General features: G+C 37.1%; 1 protein-coding gene across 1 annotated transcript; it reads right to left on the bottom strand.

Moving 5' to 3' along the window:
- Positions 1-7903: 7903 nt before the first annotated feature.
- LOC137708572 (uncharacterized) lies at positions 7904-11911 on the bottom strand. The gene is made up of 12 exons (XM_068447683.1): positions 11354-11911; positions 11040-11137; positions 10867-10941; positions 10613-10772; positions 10159-10500; positions 9900-10051; positions 9590-9796; positions 9405-9495; positions 9125-9314; positions 8824-8931; positions 8632-8734; positions 7904-8508 (listed from the first exon to the last, which is right to left on the bottom strand). Exons 1-12 carry the CDS (start codon positions 11495-11497, stop codon positions 8301-8303), a joined length of 1878 nt encoding a protein of 625 aa, XP_068303784.1. The 5' UTR covers positions 11498-11911; the 3' UTR covers positions 7904-8300.
- Between the last annotated feature and the right edge of the window lie 2363 nt (positions 11912-14274).

Raw genomic sequence — 14274 nt, 5'->3', positions numbered from 1 at the left:
AATATATGTATATATATATTTATCAAACAGAGACTAAAGAGTGTGTGGCCTTTACAAGTTTATTAGAAAATGAACTGTCATAAAATTTTAAAGGTACTATTCAAAATCTATATTTATTGTTCCTCAAATTCTGTGGGAAAAAAATGTCGAAATCTTTATTCTCTTACTCAAAATCATTCTCTAATTGATAAAATGACAAGTATGGTGAAAAAGCAGGATGATATGGTTTTGTAAATACTCATTGAAAATTTTTTAGCTAAGAAATAAGGTAATTCTCACTTTACTATTCTTCGGTATTGTGAAATTTATAATTTATTACCCTTAATTTTTTTCGTCTCACTTTCATACCTAAAGTTACAATTTTTTTCTCAAAAACATAATTTCGTTAGTCTAACCGTTAAACGATGACGTTGCAGGCTTTGGGCCCCACAAAAAAAATTTAAAGTCATACAAAAAGTTTGGGCAACAAATTAAAATCATAAGTTAAAAAAAAGTATAAAAAAAACTACAAAATTGAAAAATCTTTGCCTATACTCATCTTCTATCACTACAATCCAACTCTCCTCCTCCTCCTCCTCATCTATCTCATGATTCTCATATGAGAAATGGCCGCAACATCTATCCTCAACGCTCAAGTCGTTAATATCTCCACCATGTAGATCTCACCACCTAACTCTGTGGGCATGGTCAGCCCCACATGCACCCACCGACCAAAGCCGATTCTGGACCGATTACAACAAGTTGTTGTCACTCTGATGCTCGAATTTCACCGCCAAACCAAATTCTCATTTCTAATATCTTCAAGCTAAACGAAAATGTTTTCGACAACACGACGAATATGAACCACACAAACATGTTTGACAGGCAGATGGACTCGGGTAAGAGTAGTACCCACCGGGAAAAAGGATGAAGGGGTTGCGTTGGTGTAGATTTCGAGTGGGTCGGGTTAGTGTGGGTGGGGGAGAGTCCGGTGGTGGTGGGGATGATGTGTAAGAGGTTGCACTAGTGCGGATGTGAGTGGAAGAGTGTTTTTTTTTCTTTTCTTTTGTATGTTTTAGTAACAAATGATTTTTTTTTTTTCAATTTTTTTGTTAATTTAAATTTTTTTGTATGGTCAACCTGACATGTCATCATTTAATATATGACTAACAAAAGTATAATTTGGGAGTAAATTGTAACTTTAAGTGTAAAATTGAGACAAATAAAACTAAGAGTAGCAAAGTGCGAAATGCACGATACTTAAGGGTATTAAAGTAAGAATCACTCTAAAAGTAATAACTATTTCACCAATTCACATCAAAGACAGAATAGAAAAGAAATCTTCAATTCTTAGTAGGGTAAAATTCATCGATCTCAAATCATCATTCAAATTTAGTTTATTGGTACAAGTAGTTTATTAGTACAACGAGTTTGTGGCACAAATGATTACGAGCTTTGATCCTTCAATTTGAAGTCTATAATAGATCCAATATTCTCTCAACACAATTGTATAAGAAAGCGGTAATAATCTGCTAATAACTTACACAAGCGAAATATATTATATATATGCACTTCAATTGGTGAAAATTCTCTCAAATACATGATACCCACAATATTCATTCGGATACACAAATAAATTTTCAAGAGATAATCTAATAATTAAATTTTACATGAATTTATCATTACATTTCAAGGTGGTATTTTTTTTATAACAAGACTACTATTACATTGGGAAATCACCCTAATTTAAAACCCGGTTGAAAATTTTCATCTTCATAAAAGACATAAGGAATCACAAAGAGAGACATAAATATCTCCAAGGAGAACTTTTGAGAAAGTCATAAAAGACAAGATAGTTTTGACAACTGAATATAAGAGGCGTTTGCTTGTTTGAAAGTGAGAGGCATTTGCTAGCATAAAAGTGAGAGGCATTTGCTAGTATGAAGGGGAGAGGTGAAGACGCAAATAAAAGGGTCGTAGGGGGTTCTCTTCTTTAAAAAAAAAAAAAAAGAGTGAGGGAACTACAAAAGAGAAGCAGAAATATTGATGAAGAGGAAATTTTCTTTTCTGAAAAAAAACTAGAAAAGATAGACATATATGAGACTTGAAGATAAAAGACGCTTGTTGATATGAAAGTGAGAAGTGAAGACACAAATAAATATACAGGAATCGCTTAAGGTTTGACTTGATTAAGATGAAATAAAAACAAATAAAAAGCGGTTTTACGTTGGTTTGCATTTCCCTTGTTATTATTGGGACATGTGATATCATGATTTCCTCTTCTTGAATTCAAGCAAAACAAGAAAGAAGAACATTAGAGAAGTTTCTTATTTTCCGGAAAAAAAAAAGAAAAAAAAAAAACCGGGAGAAATTGCAAAAGAGAATCAGAAACATCGATGGAGAGAATTTTGAAAAAAAAAAAAACATAAGATCAGATAGATCTGAGAGATAGAAATGGGAGGCATTTGTTGGTATGAAAGTGAGAGGGGTTGTCTAGGGTTTGAAGGGTATATCCTAACATGATTAGGATGAAATAAAAACAAATAAGGGAAGGTTTTACTTTTCTTTGCATTTCCCTTGTTATTCTTGGCATGTCCACCATTTGTTTCCTTCTTCGCATTAGAGATTTGGCCTCCAACGGCCAGAGCACCATGTTCCTGGACAATCGGATTGTTCTCAGCAGCCGAGCTCACCTCCACCTCCATCTTCTCAACTGTGGCCGCGATAGAGCTTGAAGCTATCACCATTTTCTTCAGAATCTACTCACGAGTACCAAAAAACTCTCTCTAATCCTCAATTCACACTCTCAAATTCGAACATTGGGGAGATTGCATAGTTAACAGATGATAAGCATGTGGGACACTAGAAAGCAGCTGCTATTTATACTGTCCCAGTTCTCTTCCCTCTTTGACATTTGGCGGGAGAATTTGGTCGACAGTCAAACTTTTGGGGTTTGGTTTAGGATTTGTTAATATGTTTTCTTTTCTTTTCTGGTTGCAAAATATCAGGAGTTATAACTTATAACCATCTTTCCTATTTAATTTATATTCTTCAGATTTGTTTCCATGAAAGCCTAAAAGCGTAGACATTCTTCAGATTTGTTTCCAGAAAACCCTAAAAGCATAGATTTTCTTCAGATTTATTTCCGTAAAAGCCTAAAAGCATGGATATTTTTCAAATTTCTTTCCATAAAAGTCAAAAAGCATAGATATTCTTCAGATTTCTTTCTATAAAAGCCTAAAAACATAGATATTCTTCAAATTTCTTTCTGTAAAAGCCTAAAAGCATTGACTTTCTTTAGTCTGTTAGAACAACCCTTTCAGAGCAACTTCACCCCTAAAGACTTTGCGCCAGCATCCAGCCCATTTATCCACTTCAGTGAACAGTAATAGATCCTAATGAACAGTAATAGACCAAAGCATCTCCACCCCAAAAAAAATGTGTTGGCACCCAGTCTAAAAATGCGCTGGCACAAACGATCTCCACCCCTACAAAATGCACTGGCACCCAGTCCATTTAAAATATTAAATAATTTATTTATAAAATAATAAATAAAAAAATAGTTTTAATTTCGGATAAGATTTTTAACCAATATCGTCACGCCACGTGTCATTATCCGAACGTACTATTTTGTGAATAGATTTCCGCTAAGATTTTCAACCAATCCCGACAACCCACGTGTCACTTCCTGTTTACAATAATTTAGGCAAGATTTCGATAAGATTTTTAACCAATCTTGTCACGCTACGTGTCATTATCCGAACGTACTATCTTGTCACGCCCATAGAATAGTTGTTTTTAAAAGCTCATCTTAGACCACATGCCCATAGAATAGTTGTTTTTAAAAGCAATTCCACCCCTAAAAAAATGCGTCAGCATTTAGCTTATTTAATCCACTTAGTGAATAGTAATAGACCTCAATAAACAGTAATAGGTCAAATGCATCTTCACTTCTAAAAAAAATACACCTAGCACATTTAAAATATTTTATAGTTTTAATTTCAGATAATATTTTTAACCAATCTCGTTTCACCACATCACGTCACATCTTTTTCTTTCTCTCTCTTCCTCGTGGGCCACAGTTATTTTTCCATAAATATATATATATATATATATATATATATATTTTATTATTTTCTTTTCCTTTCCTTCTCGAATCCATGAATAAACCCTTTCTCCCTCCTACCATTAACTCCACCTCTGGAACCTTCTACAAACAACAAAAGCGAAATCCTCTCCCTCTCCCCCACTCACCCTCTCCTCTCTCTCCCTCTCTTTGAGCTGCTGCTTCCGGTACTGCCTGCTGCAGCAAGACCAGCAGCGGACGAGATCGATCGAGTTGGCTTTTGTGTCCAATCCAACTATTCTATTTGGTTGGTGGGAAAATCCCTACTCCCTATTCATCCCCAAACCTTTAAATCCACGCTTTCAAGGTAATACACGCCGGCTCCTTGATTTAATTCCTTTTTTTTTTTAATTTTATTGAATTTTCCATTTCCAATACCTAGAAATCTAATTACACAAAAAATAATAGGAAGTAAAATTTTGTATCTCCAGAAAATTTTGTTTTCTAATCATCTGACGCCACGCTAGCGTCCGCATGACGTCATACGGGCCGGTCCATGCCTCTGTCGATTTTAGGCTGGCCTGGAGACCAGCTTGGGCTGGGTACCAGCCTATCTGCTGGGCTGGAGTGGAATGGCTAGATGCCGGGCCAATAATTTGGCTGGGTGCCGGCCTATTTGTTCTCCGGTGGAAGTGCTCTCAGAAAATTAAGGTTGAAGACAACCATACATACATAGCATGTGTAATGATAATTATTTTGAAAATCTTCGAAATCCTTATTTATTTACTCAAATTCATTTCTAATTCGTGAAATGCTAATTGTTTTGAAAATTCAGAATATTAAGATCTTGTTCTCACTCATTCAATTTTGTTATTTTATAGAGAAGTAACTATTTCACTAATTCACATTAGGACCAAAAATAACAAAAATAAAACATATCCCGAACTTTAGCAAGGTCAATCAATCTAAAATCATCATCCGAACAAAAACTATACATCCTAATTTTCAAAATTTAATAAGCAAACAATTGAAATGACATCCATTAATACCAAAATTGTGGCTTAACTTGTTAAGAACATTCATTCATGAATCAAATCGAGGTGCAATAATCGATTCTTCACTCTCTCGACATGCTTGTAAAAGAAAACAACAAAAAATCTACTAATAATATATTTTAAGAAAATAAGTCCACTTCAACTCAACGGAGAAATTTCTCTCAATTACTCACCCAAGAAATTCATTTAGATGCGCTAATAATCATCAACAGAATTAATCTAATCCAATTTTCATTACAAGATCACAATCAAATTTGAAAAAAAATACCGAAGTAATATTTATGAGAGTACCGTCCAAAATGAAGTGGAGACAAAATAGAAAAATGCTATAGAAGTTACATACCTTCATATTAGAGTGAGGGAACCGCAAGAGACAAGCAGATATAACGATGAACAAATTTCTTGAAAAAAATACAATATATAAGACAAATATGAGAGTCGGCGATCTTTTCTAGTATGAAAGTGATAAGCGAAGACATAAATAAATAGGCGGCATATAGAGTTTGAAGGGTATATTTGTAATTTGATTGAAATCAAATTACAAATAAATGAGGGTTGCTTTTACTTTGCTTTCCGTTTTCCTTTTCAATCCTGTTAGGCCGATTCATTATCACGGCCCGACTCTGGATTTCTCAAGTTGGGCCAACCCAATATATATTGAGCACAACTGATCTCTTGATCTCGAGCTTCACCTGGCCTTGGAGATTGGATTAGATCATGGTATACAAAAAGACAAATCCTTGTTTTGGTAGTGGGCTATATGATGGTATGTTGCACACTTGTAATGTCACTTGAGTAATTTTGATGGTGTACAAGGACCTTAACAACAATCAAGTCAAGCTTCATGCACTTTCAATATAACTATTAGAAAATGACATAAATGCCCATCATTTATATATGGCATGTGAGCACTCTATCTACTCACTAATCCGTCTAAACATTGACAACAAGTTGGTGGCCTAGTAATAAAATATGAATTACTAGACTTCTTTAAAATTAAAAATTGGAGGTTTTAGGTTCAAAACCCGCTGCTGGTGTGAAAGTCAGACTTGTGGCTAGAGAAGGCTAAAATGCTTCTGTGAGTCTTCCCGATCTCTGAAATAGTTGGATAACAGTGGCTTGCCACCGGTTGTCCCTTTTTTTTCTAAAAAAAAAAAAAAGTAATTAAACTCGAAAAATGATAAGGACAATACTTGGATGCTTATTAGGGACGGAAATAGATCGTCTCCGGATCCCTTCACCAAATCTACCAATCCGGACCCTTGAAATTTGATCAAACAGCTAAAGTTATTATAACTTGTAAAGAGGACCTCTGTTTTTAGCCGTTTGATCAAATTTCAAGAGTCCGAATTGGTAGATTTGGTGGAAGAGATAGTCAGTAATTTGGGAAGTCCCCAATGGAAAGGGATCATCTTACATGGCCCACTACAATTTAACACATGTCAAATGAATTTCAACCCAAAACTCTTACTATCTTCATAACCAAACACCATCCATCTTCTTCCTCCCTTCTTGCCTATGTGCAGACAAACCGTCCCCTTCTTCTCCAGCGATTTCGCCATTCACTTCACGATGATAACACCGAAATTAAAAATAGTTTTGAATTCATATATGAACTTTTGAGACTTGATTATTTTAGGCATGAAACATAACTAATATAGTTTGTAATCTTATTTTTTTTCAATTTTTTTACCATTAACCTCTCTTCTCCTTTGAGCCCACCCTCAAATCCCTCACTTTTCCAGTGAGCCCACCCTAATCCCTCTCTTCTCAGGTGAGCCCACCCCCAAACCTCTCTTCATCTGCGAGCTCGCCCCAATCCCTAATTTCCCCGGCAACCCCAACTCCATCTATCTCTCCTCCAGCGACCTCAACTACCCCAACCCCTTTGTTCGCCGACGTCCACCGTCAACCCTCTCCTTGACAGTGACACCACCTAGTCCTCTTCGACAACCATCCCACTCTAATCCTTTTTCGATGGGGTTAGCGTTGGGGTGTACAGGGAAGAAAATGCTTGAGAGCGAGGAAGAAGATAGGTGTTTGGTTACAAGGATAACAAATGTTTGGTGGAGTTTTAGATAAGACAGGTGGGCTATTTTCATTAGGCCACATCATAAATATAATTACAGAAAAGTAAGTAAAGTTAATGCCCAAGAAACTAAAGTTGGGTTTTTGACTAAATAGTTGCATTTTCGGAAAAGCGATTATGAGCCAAAATGATTCCTAGCTAGAAAAGCAATCCCAAACAGCAATAGTTTGAATCTTAACTAGGAGCAAATATCAAGATAGAACTACTCTCCCTTGTCAGTGAGAGTCTTCCTCTCCCACTGAGAGATTTTCTCACTGTTTGTGTGAGTTTGCCCCTTTTTTCTTCCGAATTTCAGTTATGCTGCCAACCCTAGCTCCGGCTGGGGTCGGTGGTAGCCTTTTCTTTCCTTTTGTTTTCCCCTTCCTTTCCTTCTGCTACTGTTTTCCCATTGTTCTCCTTTCTGATCTTCTTGATCTTTCCACCTCACAAGCCATCGAACCTATTTTTTTATCCTCATTTCAATTGTTCTATCCCCTATGCTACCTATATATTCACACCCCTCATCCATCATCAATCTATGTTTTCTTCCAATTCTTCCTTTTTGACTTTATTCCATACTTCATCAATTTCTCCCCAAATCCATGATATGTCATGGTGTTTTACTTTTACCCAAAAAAAATATCAAGATAGAAGAAGAGAAGAGACATGAAAATTCCAAAAGATGTTAAGAAATAACTATGACATAACTCATCTTAAAATTTACATTCCCCGTTACAACATAATTATCCAAGACGATCCTCTCCGGATCCTCTTTATGAGGATATGGAGATCTTCAAATCGTGCGAGTTCATTGTACATCGTGCAGTCAATTTTCGTCAGATAGTATTCATATTTAATTTAAAATAATTTTTTTTTAAATAATTTATGACCACACGATGTACGATGAACGAACACGATTTGAGGATTCCCAAAATCCTCACAAAAATAATCCGGAGAGGATCCTCATTCAATAATTATGATCGACTTTCCTATGTAGGAGTTAATACAGAAATATGGCAGCCGGACACATGTAACTTGTGTAGTTGTATGTATCCATATTTTCTTGTACATGTATACCCCCTCCTATGTATTACAAGAAAAATGGTTTTTCATGTCTTCTAGGCTAAAAAATTTAATTCGCCGAAGGACCGAGCTCCATGTTCTCTTCATTGCATTCTGGAGCTCGGGATGCCTGCACGCTTTCGCCATTGCTATCAGGAGTCTGGGAACCCTGCGCGTTTTCTTCATTGCTTTCCGAAGAAGTTTGGGAAAGCTGCAATTTTTCATCATTGCTTGAAGAAATTCTGTAACGCCTCTGCTCCCTCTTGGCCTGTTTTTCCCTGCAAGACAAGGAAGCAGTTAATGCATCAACAACCAGTTCATAAAAAATGGGTTGGGGTGGGGGAGAAAACAGTGCGATGTCAGAACGATATTAACAATGTAAAACAAGTATGTGTGCATACTTTAGAGCCAGAGAAGAGCGGTATTTTTCAATTGGCTCTTTCATTTCAGCACCGCAGACGAACCATTGTTCACCAGATGGAGTTCCATCCCAGGATCCCAGATCTGTAAAGTAGTCGAAAATAAAATTATTACCTCGAAATAACTCAAAAACTGGAAATCAGCACATTGTATTTGGAACAGTTAAAACTAACCTTGAAGCAATATATCTTCATCTAAATGGCCTCTCAGTTTCCAGAAGGCATGGCCATCAGCATCCACAATGTAGGGCTCTATTCTAACAGCCTCACATATTTCAACGCCTGTAAAATACGTCCACAATTTTAGCGCAAGCATATGCAAACAGATTTTCGTGAAGGACCAAAACATGAAAAGCATTTCAACCATCTGGAAAAGCATCTCAAGTGTTCTTAAGTTTTAACGATAGTTTTAACATCAATTCTAGAAAGAAAAAAGGTAACTGAAAGGCTGAAGATATTAGAAATGGGAACTTACTTTCGGGTACCATGGCCATTGCTTCGACCACCTCAATGTGAGCTTGAGCTAACTCACTTCTGAGTACTGAAGCAATGGAGTCCGACTCTGAAATCAGGATGCTCGACTCTGAAATCGGGACAGCATCGCTATTCTCTGCAGTGGTCCTCTTAGCCATCTGCTCTTGCAACTTTGCTTGGAGATCTCTCTCCTGCACATATATGATTTAGTTAAAAACAGAACTCTATGTTGGCTCCATAAGATGCTTGCCTCAAAAAAGCTTGACTTGTTTTCATATTACCTTATCCTTTGCTAGACCAACTTTTGCTTTCGTGTCCCTTTTATGTTGGACAGATCTTTCATTTTGCTCCTCAATCCATCCCCTCAGCGTCCTGGAGGAAAGGTTGAAAATTTATCATCACTTGTAACGCAGAAAACAAGACAAATACAAAATTATTATTTACATATTATGTATCTTCTACTTACTTTGTGTTAAGAGCCTCATCACAAAGGAAAATCAGAAGCCTAAGCTTTTGGGAGAAGTTTAAGGCATCGTATCCCTCACCGCCTTCAATAAAACACTCTGTAGGCAGCTCCTTCATCACAGGGTCAACCTTAGAGACCCCGGATGCAGACACCAGGTTCGCCAAATCTTGGAACCATGAGGAGCTGTTGCTTGCTTGTTCAAGAGACCTGACAGAAAATGGAGATGTAAGAAACCACATGAATTATTTCAACCTAAAGTTTACCAAAAGTACTTTATGCATAACTATAATAAACTAGGTAGAGTTCTTACTCCTGTAATAAACCCTTCTGTATGAAGAAGAGCATATAGCTATGAAATCGAACTATGGAGGAGTACTGTCCAGGCCGTCCACTTCGCCCACTTCCTCCACGCGATAGTTCCCGAAGAACAGACTCAGCTTGGGACTTCTGAATCTTAAAAAACTAGAGTAAAAAGAATAAAGGAATGAGATTTCCAGTGTCAAAATCAATATAAACAAGTTTAGAGCATCTCTCAATCGACTATCTAATAGAACAGAAGTTAGAATTACCTCTCTAAAAGTTTCACAAAATTTCAAGAATTGGAGAGCATTTCCCACATCCTCTGCAGCTAAGTCGACACCTGCTACAGTTGTCAATGGGGTGCCCTGAGGTAGGGGAACCTCAGGAACAACCACTCTGCTCTCCATGCAACGTTCCTTGACCCTGTGATGCCCTCTTGCAGCCTTGCCCTTGGCCTTCGCATCATTGTCATTCACAGCAGCACCACCATCTCTGCTGTCATCACAAGTTTCTATCAACTCGTCCTCTTGTGCTGCATCCGAGTTCACATCTTCGCTCTGATCAAGGGCGTCCTCCTTCCCTCGTTTGCTAGGTGAATCAACACCCGTTGCCTGCCAAAACTTGAGAGCATAAGCCACTTAACCAGTAATAGACCAACCAAAACAACACCAACAACATCAATATGCATTAACCATTAAACTGTCATTAGTAACAGCACCAAACCTTGTCTGGAGCCACACGCTCCTGCCCGTTACCACCCTTGCTGTAGCCATTCTCCTTCTTTTGCGGCTTCTCCACAATCAACATATCAGCAACAGATTGATAACCTTTCCTCTTGGCTTCGTGTGTGCGAATACCAGTGGGCATTAAACCGGCTTTCTTACTGAGAAAACACATTTCTCTAATTAGCAGCAGCACCAAAACGCAAACAACTACAAATACAAAGTTAACAGTTATATGGCATGCCAAACACTTACTGGCATATACTACAATTACATTCGCCTCGACATTTCGGACATTTCTCTGCCACTTGCTCAGCCGTCAATGTATACCTATTCTCAATCAACACCCACCACCAATTTTAGTCCAAAAACTTAACTCGAAAAACCGAAAACCGAAAAAAGCGAGACTAAATTTCATCTAAACTAACCTGTTCTTCAGACAACTATGGCATAGCTTCACCGTGCAAGGGCCTTTCGCTTTGACGTTTGTACACGACGCCGCGAATTCCGTCTTCCTCTGACGGCACTGCGCAATTAAACCAACAAATCGACAATTAAATTAACCAAATTAATAAATCGACTCCAAATCTCATTTTCCGACGTTTTCCGTCATCCAAACAGAATAAAGAAACAAGATAAAACGGCTACGAAAATCAACTTCCAACCTACATTCAAAAATTTTCTCACCAAACAAACAGAGCCCCTCAATCGGTACTAAGAAACCGAAAAGTAAACCACTCACCTGGTGACAGGTTCCGTTCTTAGAACCGGCGATCTGGCCTCCGACGGCCGGACCGTCATGGTCCTGCACAAACACGTCGCTCTCCGCAAGATAGTTGACCTCCACTTCCATCCTCTCAACAGCAGAGCTCGAATCTATTGCCATTTCTCTCCCAAAAAATGGATTCAAAAGTAAGCAATCACTCGCTCGAAGTCTCAAATCTATCCTCAAACTCAGACACCGGAAGATTTCAGCTCTGCCGCTTATGCAGCGTACCGGTGAGCAGGATCGCTATTTATAGTGTCGAAATCTTCATCCGCCTTCGACACTTGGCGGGAGAAATTTGTCGCCAATCAAATTTTTGGGGTCCGATTTGAGATTTGGGATTTACGAGGACCGTGAAAATAAAAGGGAATATGTTTCTTTCCTGTTCTGGCTGTGAAATATCAGGAGTCTTAACCTTCTCGCCTATTTAATTTCTACGTCTCGGATTTCTTACCATAAAAGCCTAAAATGTTAGATATTATTTTCTTTATTCGACCAAATTTATTATATTTCTCTAGTTTGTTAATGTATCTCGTTTTTCATACATACATAGACATTTTTATAGTAAATAAGTTTTACAATATTTACCATAATAATGGTTTAAATCGTAATTAGTCATTAATTTTAAATTACGAACTATTATCTTCGATTTTGTAACATATCCATTACTCTTTTATCTCCCGTCAAGTGTCGAAGACGGATGGAGATTACGACATTGTATAAATAGCGTCCCTACTGTCCGACATGCAAAAGGAGTGTCAGCTCTGAAATCTTCCTAGCGTCTTGAATTTTAGAGTATAAATTGAGGTTTAGAGAGAGAGAGAGAGAGAGAGAGAGAGAGAGAGAGAGAGGGAGATTCGTACTTGCCAATCAATTTTGGAGGAATATGGTGATTGCTTGGAGCTCTGCTACAGCTATCGTTGAGAGGATGGAAGTACAGGTCAACTCTCTTGCGGAGAGCAACGTGTTTGTGCAAAAACACAATGATCCGGCCGTCAAAGGCAGGATTGCTGGTTCGAAGAACGAAACCTGTCACCACCTGAGTTTTAAGTGTGGTTAAAAAATTTACCTTATAGGTTTTATTTTTAATATATTACATAAAACTATCATTAAAATTTGAAGGTACACTTTTCTAATCTACATTTGTTTTTGGTAATTACTATTGGCACTTTAAAATTTTAATCGTGTACTCCAGGTAGGAATATTTTTTTTTTTTCTAAATATAAAGGAATTGGAGTGCACCATTAAATTTTTGGAGTTTTAATAACATTTTTTTTTTTGTTCCTTAAATTTTCTAAAAAATAAAGTAAAGAAAAAAATCTTCGAATTCTTTATGCATTTCCTCAAAATCATTCTATAATTGATGAATAATAACTATTGTGAAAAGCCACCAAATGTTTACTCATTAAAAATTTGTTACTTTTAAAACTATTTCACTAATTAAAATTGAAGACCAAAAAAAAAAAATCTGAATTCTTAACCGGGTAAAAATCTATGAATCTCAAATCATCATCCAAATAGATTCTAAACATCTTAATTGTTTTAATATATAATTTTAGTAAAGACAATATTCTATATTATTCTACACGAGAGGGTGATGGCTTGAACACAGGACGCGGTAGATTGACAATCCATCAGTTGCCCAAAAATGATATGCAGTAATGATTTAATTTAATCTAATTTTCAAATATATAATTACATAAAAAAATTAAAATAATATGCAATTGATTTGTGATTTAAGTAGTTATGACCATTGATCTCTGAATGTGAAGTCTTAATTGATTTGCCACTCCCATAAAATTCATCTAAGAACTTAAGCTAACAACTACACACCCATAAAATTCATTTAGACGCGTTAACGATCATCAAGAGCTCTAATCTATTCCATTTTCATTACTTGATTACAATCGAACTTGAGAAAAAAATGCAAATTAATATAGTTATGAGAAAATCGGCATACATGCAATTGAGATATAATAGAAAAATGCTAGAGAAGTTTCATACCTTCATATTAAAGTGAGGGAAATGCAAACGGAAGCAGATTTATTGATGAAAGTGTTTTCTGAAAAACCTGAGACAAGATAAATCTAAGCAGCGACGACCTTTGCTGGTATGAAAGTGAAGCGAAAACACATATAAATAGGAGGTGTCTAGGGTTTGGAAGGTATATTTGTAATTTGATTAAAAAGAAACAACATTGAATGATGCCCACTTTTACTTTGCTATTCAATTTCCTTTTTATTCGTGGTAGGTGCACTGTCATGACGCTATTTATCACGCCCCAACTTGAAAATATTATGATTTCTTAAGTTGGGCCGGCCCATTATATAATGAACACAACTCATTCATTCTCGAGCTTCACCCAACCTTGTTTTGATAAATAGGCATATAGTGAAATAATGTTACTTAAGTCATTTTGATAGAGTGCAAGGGCCTTAACAACTGTAACATCCCAAATCGACCAACGGAGAGGGGGTGATGTGTCTTATATGTACATACCCACCTCCTATAGCACGAGGCCTTTCGGGAACTCACTAGCTACAGATCCCATAAGAATTTCGTAGTTAAGCGAGTTTGGGTGAGAGCAGTTCTAAGATGGGTGACCCCCTAGGAAGTTCTCGTGTCGAAACCTAAAAACAAAACAATGAGGGCATGGCCCAAAGCAGACAATATCGTGCTACGGCGAAGTCAGTCTGGGATGTGACATAATGGTATCAGAGCCACTCTACTGTTCGATGCGAGTGTGCCGACAAGGACGTAACATCCCATATCGACCAATGGAGATGAGGTGATGTGCCTTATATGTACATGCCCACCTCCTATAGCACGAGGCCTTTTGGAAACTCACTGGCTTCGGGTTCCATCGGAACTTCGAAGTTAAGAAAGTTCAGGCGAGA

The sequence above is a fragment of the Pyrus communis genome, chromosome 11, assembly GCF_963583255.1.
Source record: "Pyrus communis chromosome 11, drPyrComm1.1, whole genome shotgun sequence".
Taxonomy (NCBI): Eukaryota; Viridiplantae; Streptophyta; class Magnoliopsida; order Rosales; family Rosaceae; genus Pyrus; species Pyrus communis.
Note: the sequence above shows the minus strand (reverse complement) of the source record. Positions and strands in the feature narration are given on the sequence as shown.

Coding starts and splice junctions, on each gene's coding strand:
- LOC137708572 (XM_068447683.1), bottom strand. CDS start 11,497: ATGGCAATAGATTCGAGCTCTGCTGTTGAGAGGATGGAAGTGGAGGTC. Junction 10,501..10,612: donor AGCGTGTGGCTCCAGACAAG/GTTTGGTGCTGT, acceptor AAGTTTTGGCAG/GCAACGGGTGTTGATTCACC. Junction 9,315..9,404: donor TTGGTCTAGCAAAGGATAAG/GTAATATGAAAA, acceptor ATATATGTGCAG/GAGAGAGATCTCCAAGCAAA.